The sequence below is a fragment of the Drosophila melanogaster genome, chromosome 3L (genome assembly GCF_000001215.4).
Source record: "Drosophila melanogaster chromosome 3L".
NCBI classification, from domain to species: Eukaryota; Metazoa; Arthropoda; class Insecta; order Diptera; family Drosophilidae; genus Drosophila; species Drosophila melanogaster.
Window position 1 is genome coordinate 4510279 of NT_037436.4, and position 22317 is coordinate 4532595.

At 40.8% G+C, this 22317-nt stretch overlaps 1 protein-coding gene across 1 annotated transcript; it reads right to left on the bottom strand.

Annotated features, from left to right (window-relative positions):
* Nucleotides 1-419: 419 nt before the first annotated feature.
* Tie (Tie-like receptor tyrosine kinase) lies at nt 420-21867 on the bottom strand. The gene is made up of 6 exons (NM_079204.2): nt 21068-21867; nt 13794-14428; nt 2638-4977; nt 2380-2573; nt 1900-2317; nt 420-1268 (listed from the first exon to the last, which is right to left on the bottom strand). Exons 2-6 carry the CDS (start codon nt 14230-14232, stop codon nt 958-960), a joined length of 3702 nt encoding a protein of 1233 aa, NP_523928.1. The 5' UTR covers nt 14233-14428; nt 21068-21867; the 3' UTR covers nt 420-957.
* Between the last annotated feature and the right edge of the window lie 450 nt (nt 21868-22317).

A 22317-nucleotide genomic window follows, 5' to 3' on the forward strand; every position in this document is an offset into this window, starting at 1 on the left:
CTTTAAATAAGTTTCAGATTAAGACTTTATTTCATAATGCAAATAATATCTCCAAAACTTAATTTGGTTCAAATATCTTCCAATAGATCTATATATATTTTTTAATACATTATAAAATTATCAAAATATTGATAAAAACCAAATTAAGTGCTTGTACTGTTTTAATATATATATTTTTCTTTTGAATTGCGCGCTCAGTTATTTTGAACCAGTTTTTTGGAACTAGTAAAGAGAAGCCAGACCTAACGAAAAAGCTGAAAGCTTAAATAAAAGTTAACATGATAACAGACAGGCATTAACAGAAATGCTTACCGTCTGTTTTCACCATGTTAGCTTAACATAATACATCATAATCAGTATTGCCACTACAATAAATTTCCATTTAAATTTATATAAAATAAAAAAAGCATTCAAATGGTGTAATATTCATAATTATATTTCGTCTTTAATTAATTTATTTGTACAATTCTATAGCTAGATTTCAATACAATTACATAGATCCTATGCGCTGCACGCCTAAATCAACGATTTATTTTCTTATTACTGACGACGGGGTTTCAAAGTTTCCTTTTGTGCAGTCAAATCTTGGCTACATCCAGGGGAAATAGCTCAACTCGAAGATGGGATTTTAGATACAGACTAGAAGAACTAAGTGACGAACTTTAAACTAAGCATAGGTAGCGCCATTCATTAATCGTAAGGCCTAGAACGTATTTTGTTGTCTCAACAAATAAATATTTACAATGAAAGAAACTTCCGGGGCATTCGAAATGGAAAATTAACAATAAAATACAAATAATACTGCTCGACAAGGACGTCGCAAGGAAGGAGAATTTCGAAAGATCTACAAGTGGGCAAATAGAGATGTGTGGGCGGTGGATGAGTTGTGGATGGATTGGTTGAGATGCACAGTTAGTTGGTGGCTCCTCGACCGGGTAGGGGTTGGCTCAGTCAGCGTCATATTTCGCACTCGAACTCCGAGATCCGGTGATTGAAGTACACCACTCCGTGCTCGAGATCCTCGCTAAACCCGCTCACGTCCATGTAATCCGAGGCCGCTGAGTCGTCGTCCACCCACTTGTGCAGTGACCTTGTGATCTCTAGTCTGGACTGGGCGAACGAGGGTCGCATGTGCGGCTCCTTGTGCCAGCAGCGGGACATCAGGTTGTAGAACTCGTGCCGGCTCTCCTTGGGCAGATCGGGCCTCAGACCCTGCGGCACCCGGCGGATAACCTCGCGTCCCGTTAACTGCGAGTACGGTGTTGATCCTGAAATGAGACATACAAAAAGGTAATATAATGCTTTAATAATCTGAAAACAGTTTCGTAACGATATTCACATTAAAGTTATTTTTAAATGTGTTAATTTAGCCTCAAAGCAACTGATAATTCCCAGTCAGTAAGTTTATTGATACGTGCCTGAGCTTAAGTCTCTTTTTTAATTGCACGCATAAAACAAAGCACAATTAAAATTATCATTGTGTAATAATCATTAAAATATAAATGTGCTTTTAAAATAGTTAGGAACAACTTCTAATAGAATATGCTCATTAATATATCGTAAATCGATATACTTCATAGACAAAATCTGGTTCTTTTAAAGAATAATGCTATCATAATATACTTTTGCCATTTCAATTTGAATTGATGGCTGATTAAATGTCAGGTTGATCAAGCGGATGTTTTTTATTGCTCTAAATTTGAATAGATCAATGTAAACGTTATTTCTGTCTAAATAAAACCATTTAGATCGAGATAAAACATCTTCAAAGGGGAAGATTTTTTGCTGCAGAATTAATGAAACACTCAACTCTCATATCTTGGGTTATAAAAACCCGGCGGAAATAGAGTAGTGGTCATTTTTCTTTTTCTCATTTCATTCACGGGCTGAAAAACCTACCCAGAGTGGCGATCTCCCAGAGGACGATGCCAAAGGCCCAGATGTCCGTTTCGGTGGTGAACATGTGGTACTGCAGGCTCTCCGGCGCCATCCATCTGATGGGCAGGGCGTGTCGCTTGCCAATGGTGTCGTGACCATGATGCGACTTTTTCTCCCCGTGCGGCTGATCCTTGGAGCAGTGACCTTGGCCCTGACCCTGACCAAAAGTGTGCTGCCAGTGCTGCAGGATGTATCTACTGCCGAAGTCGAACTTAAACTTGTGCGCATTGTGGCGCATCAGATCATTCGCCGCATTCTTCTCCTGCTCCTTGCGCATTCGCTCGGCGTCCAGATCGATGGACATGCCAAAGTCACAGATCTTGCACATGCCGTTGTGATCGAGGAGCACATTGCGAGCGGCCAGATCTCGATGAACAATCTATTTTGGTTAAATGTTAATAAATATGGGTTTAATAGATTATATCAAGATTTTTTGCTTACCCTCCTCCCTGCTATGTACTCCATTCCACAGGCTATGTCCAGTGCAAATCCTGCCAAGGTTCGTGGCGATAAGGGCGCCAGACTGCGACCACCTGGAACGGAGGCTGGCAATATGTTTGTGGCACTTCTAGCTGCTCTCAGAAGGGACAGAAGACGACCCCTCATGGCGTACTCCATAATAAGCATGTGGGGTTCTAGAGGAATTTTTAAAAATGTATTATGAATAATCCCCAACAAGAAATTTCCATTAGTGCTCACCACTTTCCACACAGGCACCCAGTAGGGTAACCACATTCTGATGGGATCCCAGCTTGCGCATGATATTCGCCTCGTCCTTGAGGCTCACCTGTGCACTGCAGGCTCTGATAGTCTTAACGGCCACGATTCTAGTGGCTCCGAAATGACCACTCAAATCGTCGGCCTCTGCCTTCCACACCTGACCAAAGTTTCCCTCGCCCAGGAGGCTCTTTAGCCTGATATTGCTGCGCTCGAAATCGTGAAATTCGCTGGCCAGAGATGTCTTATCATCGTTGTTGCCGTACCTATTGTGGTTCGCATCCCGCTGAGATGCCTGTGACATGGGCATGGCCTGGTGGTGCTGATGGTTCTGATGGTTCTGATGGTTCTGATGGTGCTGCATGTGCTGGTGGTGCTGGTGATCCACCTCATCTTCATCATCATCGACCTGATACTTGGAATCCACCTTCTTCACCGGACTTATGGGCTGCTGATCTGTGATGCACACATCGAATACCTCACTCTGCTTCGCCCTTCGTCGAATCACAAAATTTCGCACTAGATAGAGAATGATGGCAGCTAGTGGAATCACCCCAACCGCTACCAGCACTAATGTGACCAGATTCATTCGTCTCATCTCCATATTCAGATCTCTTTCATTTGCAATCACCGTTGAACTAATGTCCGCCGGAGATGCTGATGAAGATGACTCCACAATGCCGATGTAGACCTCATTGGAAGGTGCAGTCACCGCTGGCGGTGCAGTGGTTGTGGTACTCGTAGTAGTACTGGTACTAGTGGGTCGCGGGTGTACAGTGGATCTTATGGAGGTCAAGACAGTTGTGCGAAGGATCTTTGGACTGGAATCGGTGGTGTGAGATGGTTGAGTCTGGGTTCGTGGTGTGACCCCACAATCGGAAGTGTTATTGCAGAATACAATCAAGTTATTCGCATCATCGATGTTTATCTCTCGGGTTAAAGCTGGTCCCAAGGCTCTGATGAGTTCCTTGTCCTTTTCAATTATGGAATTCGCTTTCGTTGTGGTGGGAATGACAGTGGTCGAAGTACTGCTCGTTGTCGTCGTGCTGGGGGTGGTGCTACTCGTTGTGGTGGTTGGTGTATTTGTTGTTGATAGTGGTGCATTTGTGGTTGTTCTTTTTGAAGTGCTTGGTACTGGTGTTGTTGTGGTTGTGCTTGTACTTGTTGTAGTACTAGGTTTTTCTGTTGTTGTGGTGGTGCTTGTTGTTGTGGTTGATTCATCTGTTGGAAGAGCTTCCGTCTGGCCCACTGTGGTTTCCTCCTCGGCACTTAGTACGGTGATGATCAGTGGTGTTGAGGATGACGGCGATACTTTTTGCACCACCCGACGCACCACGGGTTTGGCAACTTCCGATTCGGTTTGCTTGAGATCCTGAATGGAATCTGATAGTCCAGCCGTGGGTCTTCCGGAACCCACATACCTGGTTCGACTCACCGGTGGCGCAGGTGGTGCTGCTGGGGGTGGTGCAGCTGTCGGCACCAGTCCCCTTTCCCTCATATGGTACTTGTATTTACTGCGACTTCGCTCCACAGGCGTCAATGGCCTTCGAGTCGAGGCAGTGGGTCTGGTGGAGCTGACTGGCGCAGGAGTGGTGCTAGTTGTAGTTATAGTGGGGGTGGTGCTCTGAGCGACTGAAACCTCAAGCACGCGAGGATGGTCGTCGTCGCCCTCCGCCGCTTTAATTGTTAAACCGCCCGGTCGTATGGGTGGCAGCTTGGCTCCAAAGTAGACATATGGCTTCAGCTCATCTTCCTCCTCTTCAACATCATCCTCCATTGAGTTGGTTTTGCTGGGTATTCCCTTGCCCATCACTGCTGGCTTAGTGCCATCTGCAATATGGTTTAGGGTTCCATTTTGCTCTTTGGCCACCACAAAGAGTCCGTGTGAGGACTCGTCGCTAAAGAGGATCTCGTTTGTATCCCGATCTCCTGCAGGAGCAGCGGCCTTTAAAGAGGCCGAACCTTTTAGCACCACCGAACTATTGCCATTCGAGGGCATGGCCATGCGGGTGAAGTTGGCACATTGCCGCATGCAACTGGCGGTGGTACGGCGGGTAAAGTTCTTGGTACAATTCCGGATGCACACCGATCTGGGATCACTGGGCGCCTTGGAGGTGCTCTCCACCGCCGCGGACGGTGAAATGGCAGTTCGTCCAGTGGTGCCTATCCTGGTGCGGAAGCCGCCTCGATGCAGAGCGGTGCGACGAGCAGCCAACACATTCATCAGCTTCCTCTCGCGATCCTGAGCTGAATTCAGTGGTGCAATCGAGGGTCGATTGGCACCCGAGGGCCTATAAGTAGTGGGTTTATCACCAACAACATCTGTAAGCAGAGGAATGGAAAAATATTTACTTAGATTGGCTGGCATATTTTCAAAGTGCCTTTATAGCTTACACGTTACAAAATGATTGAGTAGATTATATAAATACCTTGGATGGCCAAGATTTTTATCCAACGACAAACAACAATAGTAATATACCCACGAACTTCAGATTAACTTGATATCAGTATAGGAAAATAACAATTAAATGTAAATTACTAACAACAACTTTTAATTATGTGTAAGCTTAAGAGCAAACAACTACCCTTTATTTCAAATGATTAATTCTTGAAATTATAAAAACACATATTTTTAAAGACTTAATAAGAAATCTAAATCGCAGAAAATTGTGAACAATATATATGAAGTTTTCATTGAAGTTGCGTGCCACAATTGACCCCGTTTCCTTATCAATTTTCATTGCAGTGTAGGCTGCCTGGCATTCTTGACGCCAGATCGTGACAAATATTGGAAAAACAAATCTCGAAATGGAAATTAAGTGCGACTAAGACAGCGAGCACGAAACCCGTTTGGAATGCGAACTTTGCCTAGGGTAAGGCCGACTCGGCCACAATCATCATCGCCATCATCATCTGCATTATTAACAGACATACAGCATCTTTTGCCATCGGCGGCAACATGATCATCTCGAGAAACGAGGCTACTCTTTGGGCCATTAATCAGTTGGCCAAAATGCTCCTTGCCCAACTGGTTCAACGCATATCTATGATATTATACTGCAGTTTGCTCCAACTAGTTAATTAACTAATGGCCCCGAGGTTTCTATGTTCTATGTGCCTCTGGCCAGGCAGCTGGTCATTAAAGCCCGAATTGAGCAATGGGCCTAAATCCATGCTGTTGCTTTGACCCGCGGCATCGGGCAAAACAATTACAAGCGGCTGCTTGCACAATTGTTTAATTTTCGCGTTGCCAAAATGGTAAGCAAAACAATGCCAGGCAAACGCAAACAAACACTGCTGTTTTTCACAAACATTTAGTTCATTGGCTGGCAGTTTAGGCCAAGGTTGCATTTCAGTTTCAGCCGTCTCGAGCGCGGCCAGGCCAGGCTAGAACAAGTTGCAAATGCCGCTTCCACCGCCGGCTGCCGCATTTCGGCCACTTCGGCCCCCTAGCAACCACCACTACACTTCCACCTCCCCCTATCTTGTTAGCCTAACAATTTGTCTTTGTTTTGGCCAAGTCGTATCTCGTTTACTCGCCGCTCCGCGTTTTCCACTCTTCGTTTGTCGCCTATTCTGCCGGGTTGTTCAACACTGTGCAACCCATTTGGGCGTCTCGTCACGTCTCTGCAATGCCTTCAATGAAACGCCAAGCAGCCGTCCGCTGCCATTTTGGCCACAGTCACAGACGGATCGGATCGGCTGCGCCTATCTGTTGGTCTATATGCTACCAAAAGGTATTTCAACTGCGTGCCTAGCTTGGAGCACATCCAAACTGGACGAAAAGATAAAAAATCGAAAGAACATATCTTATTTTTTTGTTTTTAGTTTTTAACAAGGATTTTTATTTTACTTGATTTTCTAGTATTTTAATCCATTTAATCATTAATAATAATCGAATACTTTTACAGTATTTTCAAAGAGTATTCCAATTTTAATCACACGTGTCCCTATAACGTAGGTATAGCTGAAGTTTATAAAGTAGTATTCATATTATGTTTATTTCAGCATGATATTGTATTGGATAAGTTGTCATATCATAGTGTTAATAATAAGGTAACCAAAATACTCCCCTTTCCGGAGGGAAATTACCTGGTTAAAGCGCACTGGATTGCCTACGACATTACTCGAGCTATAACTAAATTCTATGTATCAATTTCTTGATATTAAGAAGCATACAAAAATCAATGACACCACCACACCATAAAAATAGCATTGAAATTTAAAGTAGTGAGTGACATATAAGAAAATATATTTTAAATGTTACATTCCTAAACAAATTGGAAAGCTACCTAGGAAAGAGTATCCACATGTTGACTCCGCCCTGATCGACTTCTTCATTGTATTGAGGGAACTCCAGGCCTTAGCCTGGCCAATACTTATCGATTGGCCTGTGCGACTTCTTGGCATTAGCTATGCTGCCGTTGCCATCGTGGCCATCGACGCCGCCGCCACTTGGCATGCGTTGTGGAATTTTAATTTGATTTTGGTCATATACACGATCTTTTCGACTGCGGCTGCGAGCCAAGTTAAGCGAATCGGGCCAAAACCAATGGCCAACTAACCAAAGTCGGGCATCAGAAACGGTTCTCCCCTTTTTTAATATTTGTTGTACCTCCGACAATTGGCAAATAATTGGTAATGCGACGGAACAGAAATTAACTGCGTAATCGGTTTGGGAATTCTAAGCTGTCTGTTTACCTAACTTTCGGCGAGCTGCTTACATAATGCCCGAAAATTGTGCAGCATTTTGGCAGGTGATTAATCTCCAGCCAGCTGAGAACAAAGCAGCCATCAAACGGATGCAGCGGCGTGACTAATGCCACCATTAGCTTCTACATTTTTGCGAAATTCGCCATCGAACTTCGGCCCCATCTGGTTCCAACAAAAACAGAAACTACAATGGAGAAGACCCCGCCCCGTTCGACGGGCGATTCTGGTCGAAAAAAGCCAAGTTTATTTGGCAGCTAATGAGTCTTCTCCGCCAGCCACACAATGCCCATCAAGGCTAATTCCGCTCTTTCCCGACCGATAATTGCACAGATGCCACCCCAACCGAAGCAACAATAAATACATAGCTAGACTTGCGAAAAATATATAGTACGTAAGATAATCTAAAAGTTGAAACTAATCCCAGAAATATTACTTTCAATCAATTACCACTCCAGATCACTACAATATTTATATTATTGACACAATAACTTAAAATTAGTTAGTTAGTTTTTTCTGCTACTACAATCCCCTGATGATTCTTGCAGTGTACGAAGTACAATTGAATTATAAAACGCCAAACTAAGCCATAGATAGGCAGTTGACTGGGGGTTGTATATTAGCGCTTGAATGAATCGCATGTCTTGACTTTTGTTTAGAACTTTTAATTAAAAATGAATTACGGACACGAGTGGGCAGAGCGGCTGACAGACAGCTGACTTTGCAGTTTGTTATTCGTTTTTTTATTCATTGCTAATTGACAAACGAACAAGTACACCGACACCCCAGAAAATAAACTTCGCAAACACACAGATACTACGAAACTCAATCGCTCACGCAATGCAGTTGATCGTGCTGACAGCTGTGTTTGATTCGATTGTCTAAACTTATTTAATGGTGTCACATTCGGAATTATGAAATACCATTCAATGAGCGGAAAATTCATAATCACATAAGTACCAATGAGCGACTGAGGCTATGACACAAATGTCAATCATACGCACCGTTGCACAGGCCGCCAAAGCAAAATTACAGCCTGCCAAATTGACAAAAAATTTGGAAATTTTCAACCGATCGCAGCCATGACACATAGACCGAATATTCGTATTCAAGAATTATTATTCTAAGTTCAATTAATAAAACGTTTAAAATATGTAAAATCAATTGTCACAAATATTAAAGGCAAACTCCCCAGATTCAAAACTCAAAATATTATATATCAATAAATAATAACTAAATTAATCAGCTTAAATCTAAAAGTCTGTTTAAATGTGAATTATTATTGCATTGCTTTGAATTCAACGGAAATAGATTTTCGAAGGGAATTTATAAAACTAAAATTAAGTAATTATTTGCAGACCGAAGGTTAGAGTAACAATGCCTTTAGTGGACTTAGAAATTCAATGCAATTTAATTCGTACAGAAAATATATGATACGTTTTAATAAGTTATTTGATGTTAGCATGATTCACAATTTCACAGGAATCAAAGAATTAATAAATACGTAAAAAATTGTACTGGATGTTCAAGTTTATTAATTTATAATGGGTTGGTAAAATGTATACCAAAGCCTCGCTCCATATTTGTTCACGCCAACGTATTCAGCAGAAAAGACTTACACTTTCTGACCTTGACTCATCGCTTTCTGACTAATATTATTTGTTTCCTGGCCAGCAAAAGAAAGTCATCCAAACCGAGCGCAGATGCAAATTAAGCGTAAATGCTGAAAACTTTCATCAATTCACAGAAACTTAACTTTACTTTTGCTTTCTGGCCTTTAGCCTGGTATTTGTGCTTGTATTTACACAACTTGCTGCATTCGAGACCCACACAAAGGCACTCACAGCCGCTCACACCGATACGAAAGTCAGTTCATAAATACAATTTTTAAATGCCGCCTTGGCAGAAACAAAAAAAAAAAAACTTTCTCCGCTTTCGTTGCAATTTTCTGCAGCTCTGTCTCTGTTATTTTCCCAGCTTTTTTTAGCTTCTCGCTTTCGTTTGCAGCGTGCAGTATTTGCTGCACCCTATCCATCCTGTCCCACGTTCATGGCTAAAACGTGTTTGCTTATTTCGGCTCTTTTTTTTTGGCTGTTCGTTTTTTGACTCACTGCGCTGCAGACATGCAAGACATGTTTTTTCGTATTTTTATTTTTAGTGGGATCGCCAATCGAAAGCATTTCTAATGTGAAATCGAAGCGTGCAACGCGAAAAAAAGCAGCAAATGCCGCATAGCTCCTTAACCATAACGGGGAATTCCGTTTTCTCGGGGGTGTAGTCAACATTGCTGGACTTTAAAGAAAACCCCAAAAGAAAAGCTATTTTTTAGTTGGCTTAAAGGAATACACCAGCGAACTTGTTAAATGACCATTAAAAATAAAAAGAAATAAATAAAAAAAACGCTAAAAACGCATTTCTTATTAGTTCTCGACAATAGTAATTTGAAATATACAAAAATATAAATTTCGAAAAATATTTAAAAGCGCAATATTAAAATATAAATATTAAATAAAGATTAATTCACTTTGAAAATAACATATATATGCTCATACTCCAATAAATTTTTTTCTCTTTTTTAATATAAGTGAAAGCAGGATATTGTAATATATAATAATTTATATATAAATTTACGGATATACCAGCATGAGCAAATATATACTTATGCCCGCGGGACTCATAAATCCGCTTTGAGTCCAGTTCAAAGTTGTCCGGTTCGACATTTTGGCCAAAAAAGGAGCCATCGCTGCCAGCCAACTCTTGTGGGTGCTGAAAAGTGCGGCGAAATGCAGCCAAATGCAGGAAGTGCAGCTGCCAGCGACGACGTGAGAAAGCCAAAAGAAATGGCAAAGGTACTCGCACCGGGCCAAAACGAAGAAATCCAAACCAAAATGCATCGCGGATGTCAATGCGGAAATGGAGCTGAATGTGAAGCTGAAGTTGTCGTGAAATGCCGCTAAATGAATCGTTTTGGCGTTGGTTTGGCTATGGCTTTTTGCCGTTTTGGCTCGGTTGGCTTCCTGGTTTTGGGCTTTAACCCTTGGCTGCCCGAACTGCCTTGACAGACTACACCCAAAGTGAAAAAAAAAAGCTTGGGCTGACCTTTTAATTGCGCAATTACGGCTCAGCGAGCGATTTCCACTTTAGTTTACCATTTTAAATGGGAGCCCCATATGTTAAATGAACAACAATACGACCTGCAACGTTGGATAATTACAAAGTTTTGTTTTTCATGATTTGTTAGGATTTTTTATATCGCTATTTTTTTTTTCTTCTTACCATGGCTTCCGTTTTTTTGTTTGGCTTAGCGAATTCAGCAAAAGTTTTCAATACCCCACGTTGCTGTGCATTGAGGCGTTGCAAATGGAGTGGGCGTGGCACATGTTCATCACTTTGTTCATCAGTCGCATCCAAGTATTTACGCAACGTAAGCTACTACGACTTTTGCACCACCCCCTATCATTAGCTTTTGGCCGCTTTCTTTTGTCCCACGGATTTTAATTAAGTCCCCGGTAAATCATCACAGTTGCGTAACCCTTTTCCCCAAAGTTTTGGGTCACCACCAGTTTTACTATTAATCACGCATACGATACGTAAAAGAAAAAAAAACTAAATGCACAAGAAAGCGAAAGACAAAAGCCAAGGAAATTAACAAAATTATGGACCTGAGACCAGGGGAAGGTTCAACAAACTAACCACGCTGGCCACATTTTTCGCAACGAAAGCTAATGAAAAAGAAATTATAAACACTTTATATAAAAAATAAGGCAAAAACACACTAAATTGAAATTCGCCGTGGCCACCGAAACACAAATTGCGCGTTTTATTTCCTTTTCCTAGCCGAACTTAAAAAAAAGTTACCACCAACCACAGAGTTACCAACTCCGAATGCGAATTTGGGTCTTCAAATTAAATTCAATTGAAAGGCAAAAACCATGCGAAATTAATGTAAATATCCAGGAAATAAAAAAGTAAATACTTTGCTTAACAATTTAAATATTTTTTCGGCAATTGTATAACATGATTTGAATATATTTGCATTTCATTTTCGCTTTGCAATTATTATGAACAAGCAAATTTAAGCAAAATACGAAAATTGAGGATCTTAGATTAGCCGAATCATATTAGGGGATTCACTATGGCCAAACTATGGTTATAAAACCAATCAAATTATTCGCTTGTAGTTACTATAGTACTGGAATACACGTTTTAATTCTCACTCCACATTCCTTATGTTAGTTATTTCAGTTCTCTACCTTGTTGATATTTATTCAACGTTTGCCCCGCAGAGAATCTTACATAATTTTAAACAAATATGTAAATAATTCTTGGCCTTGCCATCCGGCTCAACTGAACCCTACACTCCATCGATTAGTTCCGTGACGAAGATCTATTATAAATGAATCGATATCTGTGCTTCGCCAAGCTGTTTACACATGTGAGTTTCGAGCCGATGGAACAATAAACAGAGCAAATGTTTTGATTGAATATTTGTTATAACATATTGGGAGCAGAAAAGCTGGGGTAAACTCAAAACCCGAATCAGTGTACGTAATACGGTAGTGGGTAACGTGAAAGGGCTAAATATTTGAGCAGTTGCAGTGGCTTTTACCTCCGGCAAACAATGATTGTTCCACTGCCTCTTTCTCTCGGTAGTTTTCCCATTTTTTATTCGTTCCCACATTGATGCACGCCCTCATATTGCGTATACGCCCGGGTATAGACCGAGTTTGGATCCCCCAGCTGCATCTGCAGACCTGGCCCGAATGCACTTGGCTGGCTGACTGGTTGGTTGGCTGGCTGGCTGGCTCTCTGTGTTGACTTTTCAGATTTGCTCTTCGGGCTCCTCTTCTTCAAAACTTGAAGCTTCACTACGTCTGCTAAACGAGTGGGATTACGCAATGAACGCACATGAGGTCTCAGAGCGCCAAAAAAAATAAAATAAAGGCAAAAAGAAACAGGTAAACGTAATGAGCACACAACAAATTTTTTTAAACCGAGACCGAGCCACACCAATATTGATATTTTTGGCCAAGTATCTCGAGTGTTCAAGTGGCCAGCAAACGACACCTACAACTGGCCAGTTCAACTCTGAAAAATTGCATTTCGTAAGCGAGTGGCCAAAAGGAAAAAAACAAAAAAAAAATAAACCCCGAAATTATGCCCATTCATCGGGCATAAATTAAGCATAATCAAAATGCATTAACATTTGTTTAGTTAGCTCTGGGCCGCAATAAAAAATCCGAGTAGTCTCAGGCCAAACAAAGAGTTCATGAATAAAGATGCGGACAATCTGAGTGTTTTCATTTTTTTTCGCTTTGGAATTTCGGAACTCTAGGCCTAACACTTTGTTCCAATAAAAAACACACTTATGTCGTCCATTGAATTCACATTTAAATGCGAAACACAATTTCAATTTCGATTTCAAACACCCACGCCGCGAAGAATTCGAGAAACACAGCCAAGTCCAAACTTAATTGTTTATGAAAACACTTAATTGAAATAACAATTACTGTTTACATTTATGAGTGTCCGCGGGGCAGCCATGAACAAAATAGCCGGTCTAATCAATCCATTGGCCGCCGATCACTTGCAGCCTTTTTAACAAGCGTTTATGAAAGGCTACAGCTATCTTCACCTCGACATTTGCCCTTGCAGAACCGTTTCATATTATATTTTCGACGGTTGCAACTCAATAGGGCCTCACAATTTGTGGGCTATCTTTGCGGTGGCATCTTGAATCAATAAGCTCGAGTGGAGTCCAAAGGGTCACACTTTTGGTCGGGACCCTTCTAAAATTAATTACTAATATTTATAAAAGTGATTGATTATTAATGTGGATAACAGATAATGACGATATCCTTATACATATATTTATTTATTAATAAATTCATTCAGGAAGACAGTCAATTGAATGTAGTTTCTCAATGTACCATCGATTACTATGATGTTTTTATACGGTAAATCTTTTGATAAAATAAAAAAAAAAAACTTTCTTAAAAGCCTCATTACTGAAATTATATGCACAATACATCGATTTGATGTATCCAAAGCAAAGACATACAATTAAATGCAGGCAAACTGTCCCAAAAAACCATTCCTTTGTGTCTCATAACAACATCAAGTTGGTTGACAAGCACTTCTGGCTTTCAAAATGCAAAAGATTGGCCAATGCCAGAGCAAAAGTGGCCTGCAGTTAGAGCCTTCTTCGCTTCTTCGGCCACATTCGTTGGCCCGGCCAATTGTTTTTCAGCTTTTAGCCAGTTTCCACTCGAATGTTGCAGCGTCTACGGCGATTGTTGTTTCGTCTGCTGGCAGTTGGTCAATAATTGGCATAGATTTATTTTGGCTAGTTGGCAATTTTTTTTTGTTGCCCGAATGTGAGTGTGTTGGAGTGTTCGTATGTGTATATTACTGGCTAGAAAACTTACCCACATCGCCGGGGCTGAAAATTTCCGCTGAATTTCGGCTTTCGCCGTCGCCGGCGGTCGCATTCAACTGCAATTGAAGTTGAAGTTGCTGCTGTTGCAGTTGCAGTTGCACAGGCGGCTCTCTAATTGCACCATTAGTTGCATTCGTCTGCGTTTCGCTCAATGTTGCCGCTGCCGCTGCCACTATCGCCTCAGCCAACAACAATGCCACCAGCAACAGCAACAGTAACCAGCAACTGCAAAATGATTCATTGCCTCGATGGATTTTCATCAACGACATCGTAACCGAAGCATACACCAAATAGCGAGAAAAAAATATAAACAAAAGTACTAAAATTATAGTTGCTGCTCTGGCTGTGCTGCTTTGGCTGATTGTTTTCTCTGCTGATTTTCTATCTGGTTTTCTATTGTTCGTTTTCGCACAGACCGACACACACATACACACACGCGCGCGGATTTTCCACTTTTCCACAATTGTTTTGTAGAATGAAGCTGCGTCTTCTGGTTGCCTACTGTGGCTCCTCTTTCTCTGCCCCACCAAGTTGATGTTGCTGCTGCTGTTGCGTGCAATAATTCAAGTCGTGCTGTCGACTTATCTGTGCTGCGGCTTTGGGAAATCGTACGCCTGCCTTTTGCTGCAAATGTCGGAAGAGAGATCGGAGTGCATTAGTGAAATGTTGGTGATTTGTACAGAAATAGTCAGTCAGGGAAAATGCGGCAAAAATCATTGGGAGAGAAAATGCACTTAAAAGGGGGAACTAAACGGGTTTGAGCCAAGTGTCCAGTGCGTTTGGGTATAATGCTTGGGCTTTTATTTAGGGCAAACTGAACAATGAAATTCATAATTGGTCAATTGGCCATTATAGTTCGGCTAAATATATTATTTTTTGGTCAGAAAAAAACTTATTAGCTAAGACCAACGTAGTGTAAGTCAGACATAAATTATAGCACACAAACACCGAAGCAGACTCATTAATTTGTTTCTTAACTCTGCGCAAACCAATAAGGTATCAAAAATATTTCCACTGTCAAATGAAACCATAAGTTTGGTAGTCTAGAAGCAGCTTAACCAACAAATTATGACACTTAGGACACTAGGCCGCTCTAAGGTCCCTCCCCACATGGTAGCCCCCAGAAACTCGTTAAAAAATAAGCTATGTGTATGTATACTTGGCCATCGCATGGGCAAACATCAATTATAATTCGCGGTAAGTAAGAGTGATAACTGAGGTCGCCGAGCTCAGCTCGGTCTGGCTCACCGATCAATAAAAATCCCAAAGCCCAAAGCTAAAGGCAAAGCCACATCACGCATACGCCCTGTTGTACGCGGGACTTGTCAGTTTCGTTAGCCATTAAACCATAAGCAACTATGAATTTTTATAGCAATGTGTGTCATTGCCTGGCGAGGAATCAATTAAAAATGTGTTCGAGAGGCCTTTTTGGCGAGTCTTGCGCAAAATTACGTTGACAATTTCACTCGATTTGGTATGCGGCATAAACTGCCATTCAACTCGAGCGACTACAAGAAGCCTTCATGCCTGGGTGCGGCATTGCTTTGCGTAATGTTTGGTTGAAAAGAAAAAAAAATATGCTCAAGACTTTAAGGGCCGGATGATGTGTCCACATTTTGACCCTCACTTAAGTTTTTAATTCTTTGTTATGCTGATGAATTATATTGTGGCGAACGAGACAAAGCTACACATAGCATTTCTATTTTGGTGAACCTTTCTAGTAGACGGCCAAAGCAGATGGGCGAAAGTTCAACGCTCGTTGGCCAACAAAAAATAATCATAAGCTTCTTTCTTGGCCATCGGCAGTTCCCATGATTAATTGAGCCAAGCAGGATGTCATGTAAGAAAAGCCGAAAAGAAAGAGATTTGCATGATGATCATGGTGGTGATCACAAAGAACAGACCCGTGATAGTCTTTTTTTTAATTATATGTTTTTAGTAATTTGGCTATAATTCGAAAAGATTTTTCGTACCTGCCTCGTAGCTTTGCTCATTAAGTTCGCTCCCAGTTTAATTATAAGAAATGCCATTGACTCGCTCGTTCGCGCTCGTTTTTATATGATTAAATATTTTTTTTTTTGTTAATTTGTTATAACATCAGCGTTCTAAACTTAACTGCCAAAGCGCGCAGTACGTTTACAAAGAAGTGAGATAACGACATAAAGGTGTTTAGACCTAAAGATACTCATTAATAAAAACACTACATGTTAATGTTAATGTTATTTGCCGGCTTTTTCATATTTGTAGCCCCAGAAAATAAAATGTTTTTATGTGGCAATATCTAAAAACCAGTAATATCCATTCTTACCCATTTTTTACTAGCTCATGAGCGTACCCTCATTTTTAATTGCCAAAAAATCAGCTTAGAATCATATTTTGTATTTGTCATGTTGGCTCTCAAATTCAATCAACGTCTCGACAATGAAAGGAAATATTTTGTGGAGTGGCTTACAATTGGATGAGTTTTGGAGTGTTTCTCGGGCTGCTTCTTTGATTCCTTCGATGATTGATAAAGTGCGCAGTCGCGAAATCAAAGGGGATTTGAACTCGGCGTGCGAAAGAATTTCTGATCGTTATAGAATAGACAGATAGATAGAATTCCTCATCTCAGCTAAAACGCCCACACAACCGATCGTGTGATGCTGCGGCTTTGTTATTGCCATTTTTCTATAGTATTGTGGCGAACAATGGGTTAAACTTGGCCACAGCTGATTAAACATGCAAATTGCCGTTGGAAAATCGTGGACGAGCAAAGACACGACACGGCCAGTTAAAAATGTTTATCAATCCGCCGATTTTATCAGCCAGGAGCGATCTGCGGATCGCATAAACAACCCGTAAAACAAAACATCGCGGGCAAAGTAAATGCAAATTTGATTGCCAGTTTCTGTTGCAATCACTCAACTCGAATGCAACCGAAGAGGAGCTTAGCAGTTGGATTACTTCTTAATCTCGTGGAAGCACGGAATAGGGTTTTATAGATTAATGCAGTATTTAATCTCAACAAGTGCTATATATTTATTTTATTAACAGTATTTTCTTTAATTTCCTAAGAGTACTAAATTACCTAAGATAAACTTCAACTAGCAATTTTTCAATATGCTGATTGAGAGGCGCTAAGGAAGTATCAATGTATTTCAGGAATGCCGCATCTCATCCATAATTAAAGTGGATAGTAGAATAGTTGGAAATCATATGACTGTTAGCTAATTATATCGTGTAACAAAACACTTACAAAGGTCATCTTAACCAGTTTGAAGATAAAGTTGTTAGTAAGTACATCTATCAACTAAAATATTCAAAATATTAAGAAATTAAGTGCATCACATAATGCTTTCACAAATTCACTTTCTTAGGAAAAATATAGATATTAAGCTTATGAACTCATTAAAAATTAGACGCAAATTTGCTTAGTCTCGCTGAACAGTTCGACCATTTTGTCAACCATGAAGGTGAAGTCGTCTTCAAAAGTTTTTAAAATCCAAGCCACGCATGACAAAATCGACATCAGATGTTGTCAACTTCCTTTTTCGGATAATGAAATAATTATGTAGAATAAATATTAAGTAACTAAAGCTTTTGACGGTGTGTGCATGCTGTTTGTATAACTACCGACAAATTTAATAATACAAATAATGCATAATTTAGTTATACACCCACAGCACAGCATTCGGTTCCGAGTTTTAAGCCGAGCTTGAGTCTGATTTTGATTTTGAGGCTGAGTCCGAGCGTGCAATAGAATAATTAACCCTGAACCCAGTAATATACTTATGGCTCTGCGAACTCACGTACGTAAGAATGCCCCATTGTTGTTGGCCCACTCACTATAATCATTTTTGCCAGGCGGATTTTTACACGTCTGGTTCTCGGAACCAGGCAGAATCTACAAATCCCTGCTATGTGCCAAAGTGCGCAAATATTTGTCAGCTATTTTCGGTCGGCTTACGGGTTTTTTTTTAACGATACTTCACATCGAGCGAGATTGGCTAATACATTCGGCAAACTTCAAGCCACGGCCTCCCACTTGGAGCATTTCATTGAAAATTTTCCCCCAGGGTGCACATTTGGATGATTGGTAACATTCAATCCGCATCTCCGTTTGTGCAAGACTTTTAAATAGCGCTGAAAACTAATGGGCTGCACTTAAAATCGCGTTAGGAGGGGGCAACCAATGGATATACCTCTATATACAGAGCGATTTGATTGAAAATGACAGTTAACGTGCCGACGCAGTCATTAAGGCAAATTTGCAGTTTGCGGTCAGGCAATATAGAGTGTACGAATCGAATGGGATCCGGGGAATATAGCTTCGGATTGGGGATAGCGATGGGAGACTTGCGTGTGTGGTTATGCAAAGGCTAAGGAAATCGCAAGTGGCAGTGGCCGATGGCTGTGGAAAGTGTGTGTGATCAGTTGAAAACGGCGCTAGTGAGACAATTAGGTGTTCGGATTAGATAATGCGCCTTTGGCACACTAACCGCTATAACTGTTCGAGAGCACCGGTTTCCAAACTTGCAGGGTAGCTATGCATTCGTAAGAGTGAATGAAATTTCCTATCTAGCTGAAGTAATTGGATATTTTCTACTGTTCACATGGCTTTTTATAGATTATTTTATTATGTTATTTCATGCCCATTAAATTAAGTACCATCTCATTTCAAGTGGGATCAAGTGGAACAGGGAGTGTTTAGCTGCACTTCCCACAAAGACAACAGTCTGACCCCTCCTAAATTGCAATTTGCTTATTCTTTTGTCAAGCTCAAGGCTTTCATACGACTCTATTTGCCTTATATTGTGCACTTTTAAGGTGCCGCCTTTAAAGACGCGTAGGCGGATTGAAGTTAACTCTATAGAGTTTATAATGCTTGCTAATGGAGATTGCTGATGAAAGAGATCGGGGGGAAGTGATATAGTGACCGATTTCGCTTGGAATTTCTAGACGCGCCCATGACTCATCGAGTAGGAGTCTGTGCGGTGCGCAATTTGCAAAAGTGCCCGAACCTAATGCAAAAATGCCCATAAAATTGTTCACGGCTGTACACGGCAAGCTGCCCTGCATTTACTAATTAGAGCAAAGTACTTGCGCCGTTCCCCAGAATAGAGCCGTCTGAAGTCCAAACAGTAGACACTCGGAATACTGGACTTACAGAGATGAATACTCTCAAAAGTGGTTAATTTTTAAAGAAAATATTTCAAATTATAAATTAAAAGTTTGGGTTAAGTAAGCCATTCCCCGCATCGCTACCATTTCGCATACCGCTGATTGTGGTGAGTCATTAGGAGCTTTGCCGGCAGTTACAAACAGCAAACAAACAGAAACCGAAAAAAATCACTGCACCACTGGTTGCATAACGAAGACCCACAAGTGGCGACTAACTAGCAGCTTAATGCTCCATTGGCGGCACATTAGCGGCTCCGTTAGCATCCATTTCAAATGCAATTAGCTGGCGATGCACCGCTGCAGCGTCCGGTTACCAACTGGGTTCGATCTTCAATCCGCTTTGCTGATCGGTTGGTAGCTGCCAGTTGGCAGCACAGACAGTCCGATGTGGTGGCTTCTCTAGTAACCATCATTCGGTGCGGATTGCCACCGTATTATGGTTATGGTTATGGTCAACTCTGCGGCCGGACAAACAACTTTTCAATTTGCACTCGAGCTAAATATGTTCACACAGTTTCGTTGTTGGCTATTTGTGTTTTTGTCTCTGCGCTTACACGATTTGTGATAAGTTTATTTTTAAATGTTAAACAAGCTGCCAACAATGCGGTGGGCAAAGTTCTACTTGTAGACTCCCTTGGGGGCGAACAATATACATACATATACGTGCACATGGGGGCGTGGTCCCTTGGGCCAGCTCCCCCGATCTCTGGTGATCCCAGCTAATGAGCTCGACCCCTGGCCTTTTTTAATCCCCACATTAGCCACGCTCCACTTATTGCAACTCGCGGTGGCAGTTGGCAAATTAGAACGGCAAGGTGATTCCGTTTTGCCCCTGCAGATTGCCGGAGGTCAGCAGGAAAATATGGAAAAATGCATGGGCCATTAATAAATACTCATATTGGCTACAAAAAACAAAAACAGAACCAGCAAAATGCGAGATTAAACCAGTTTTGCGACAAGTGCGCCATGGTCCGCGACAGTCCATGTCCATTACAGTTAGAGACACGGCCACTAAATGCAGTCGCGGTCTGAAAATACAGTGGGTGCTGCTTATAAATTGGTCGGAAAATCCCCTGAACATTACAAAATAAATTAAAATCTTAAAAGAAACAGAAACAAAAACTGAAATGGAAACAAAGGCCTCAGCTGTCAACATTATCTATATTCTTTATTAGTTCTCTGTTTTTGTTCTGTGAATAACATAAAATAAATCACACTATTTTTTTAAGCCAAAAATATTACATGTTTTCAAGGCTAGATGGTATTTGAAAACTCTATTTAAACTGCTTAATGGTCTCTGAAAGTCTAGGTCTTAAATAATTTTTTTATCTTCGTCATTAAGTCAAATGTTTTAAGTTATCTTGGGAAATATTTTGCACCACTTGGTAACTTCCTCATTTTCGCAAAGATAAAATTGTGAAGTTCAAATTGTAATAAATCTAAAAAATTATAGTAGGGAAGATTTTTAGGAAAACTTGACCACTGTATTCTCATAAAACTAGAGAATCTACTTTCAAGGAATTAGTCGTTAGAAAAGTAATTAGACCAAAATTATATTGCTAACACATTACTGGATTCTAAAAATAGTGTTAAGTAACCGTTTTTATCGGCAGCAGCTGTACAAAATTCTGGAAAAATCCCGAACCTCGACTAATTTCTACCGTTTAATTCTTGGAAATTCTGAAAGCAATTTGAAGGCTTTTCATTCCACCGTATCGAGTGCAGTGCTGGTGCTGTAACAGTTGCTTTTGCTCGAAACCTTTTTTGTGGGCCCGGTTGCGGTCTGTTTTAGCTGGAGTTTCTTTTTTTTTTTGGGTAAAGTTTTATTATGTTTTTTCGAATTGCTCATTGATGTCTGTTTGCTTTTGGCTTTAGTTTCGGCTGTGGCACCGTTACACGCTGCCAGGCTGATTTTGCACTCTCCCGTTTTAAAGTTCAAAGGTGTCGCTGTACGGTGTTTGTACTATGATTTTGTGTCGTGAGAACCGAATTGGTAAGACAGTTTGCACCATGCAGATGGTCAGTTTTTAAGGTACTGATTTAGTGCGATTTCTGAGGGGTTTTTGGTGTTTTTTTTTTCGGGGTTTGTTTTTTTGAACTCACTTTAGCTGCCATTGGTGAAGGCGATCCGCTGGTGCTCAGGTGCAAACGCATCTAGCAGATAGACTCATTTGAAGAGCTTTTCAGTAAGAGCGGGATGGCAATACATCCCCAAATTAAAAGCGGAAGATACCCAAGACTTTTTTTCATAAACTTCATTTATTGAGCTATAGATGCGTATCTTTCGGATTTCAGCAATGACAATGCACGGTTGTAATTAATTTCGCTTCAGACCAAATGATAATAACAACATTTCGCATTTCATTTTGGCTCGTTTTATTTCATTTCGATTCATTCATTTATTTATGCATTTGACCCGCTTTGTGTGGCTTTGACAACAACAAATTGTGAAAACAACAACCGAAACGAGTTGCAACAAATATACTTTGTACAACAAAAACGAAAAAAACACACGGCAGGTTGGCTTGTTTACTGGGAATTTTGCCCGTCGTTGGATTCTACGCAAAAAAACTTGTTGCCCGTCGTCTGGTTATTTTGTTTATGATTTTCATTCTGCACTTGTCAACTTTTTAGTATTCTTTCAACACACGCACAATATCGAAAAAACACACAGATGCACAGCTTTTTTTTTGGTTAATACGCGTATTTTTATGAATTTCGTGCGTTTCTTCTGCTTTTTGGATTTTCGGTTTCGTTTCAGCACCCACAACGTTTTTTATTTTGTTTGGCAAGCAGCGTGGAGTAGTTTCTCTATCTGCCTCTCGCTCGCTCTCGTTCGAAGGCGGGGGGTGGTTGCGTGGGCCGGTAAATCGCATGCGCGCGTATCGCGTATTCGAACTGTTGGCCTCAAGTTGCGCGAATCAACTGAGCGAAGGTGCGCGATCGGATGAGCGAAGCTTCCAAAGAAGAGCTTAAAGCGAAAGCCGAGCTTTTGCAGGTGAGCGAGACAGGTGCTACAGGTAGCTTTATACCGCAACGCCATCTGCCGGAGTTTTGGGGAACCTAATGTGGACACCGAACCGTTGGGAATTTAAATGGTTTAATTAGGAAAGGATAAACCCATTTATTTAAAAATTAAAATTAACACTTAGATTTCTATAACTACGTCATTTATTAAATAAAATGAATCTTCAGTAAAATTGAGTTACAAGTTACCTTAGTAATTGGTACCTGATTAACATTTCCCTTCCATCAAGCTTGTTGTTGCTCTTAATCACTACTAAAATTATTCCCTTTTACTTTTTACATCGTTGCATTTGCAGAAACCTGTTGACCTCAGGGTGTAAAATAAG

Bases quoted from the DNA above. Each gene is read 5' to 3' on its own strand.
- Tie (NM_079204.2), bottom strand. From the start codon at position 14,232: ATGTGTGTGTCGGTCTGTGCGAAAACGAACAATAGAAAACCAGATAGA. The intron at 2,574-2,637 runs GTGAGCACTAAT...AAATTCCTCTAG, and splicing joins GGGTGCCTGTGTGGAAAGTG to AACCCCACATGCTTATTATG. The intron at 1,269-1,899 runs GTAGGTTTTTCA...GTCTCATTTCAG, and splicing joins CTGGGAGATCGCCACTCTGG to GATCAACACCGTACTCGCAG.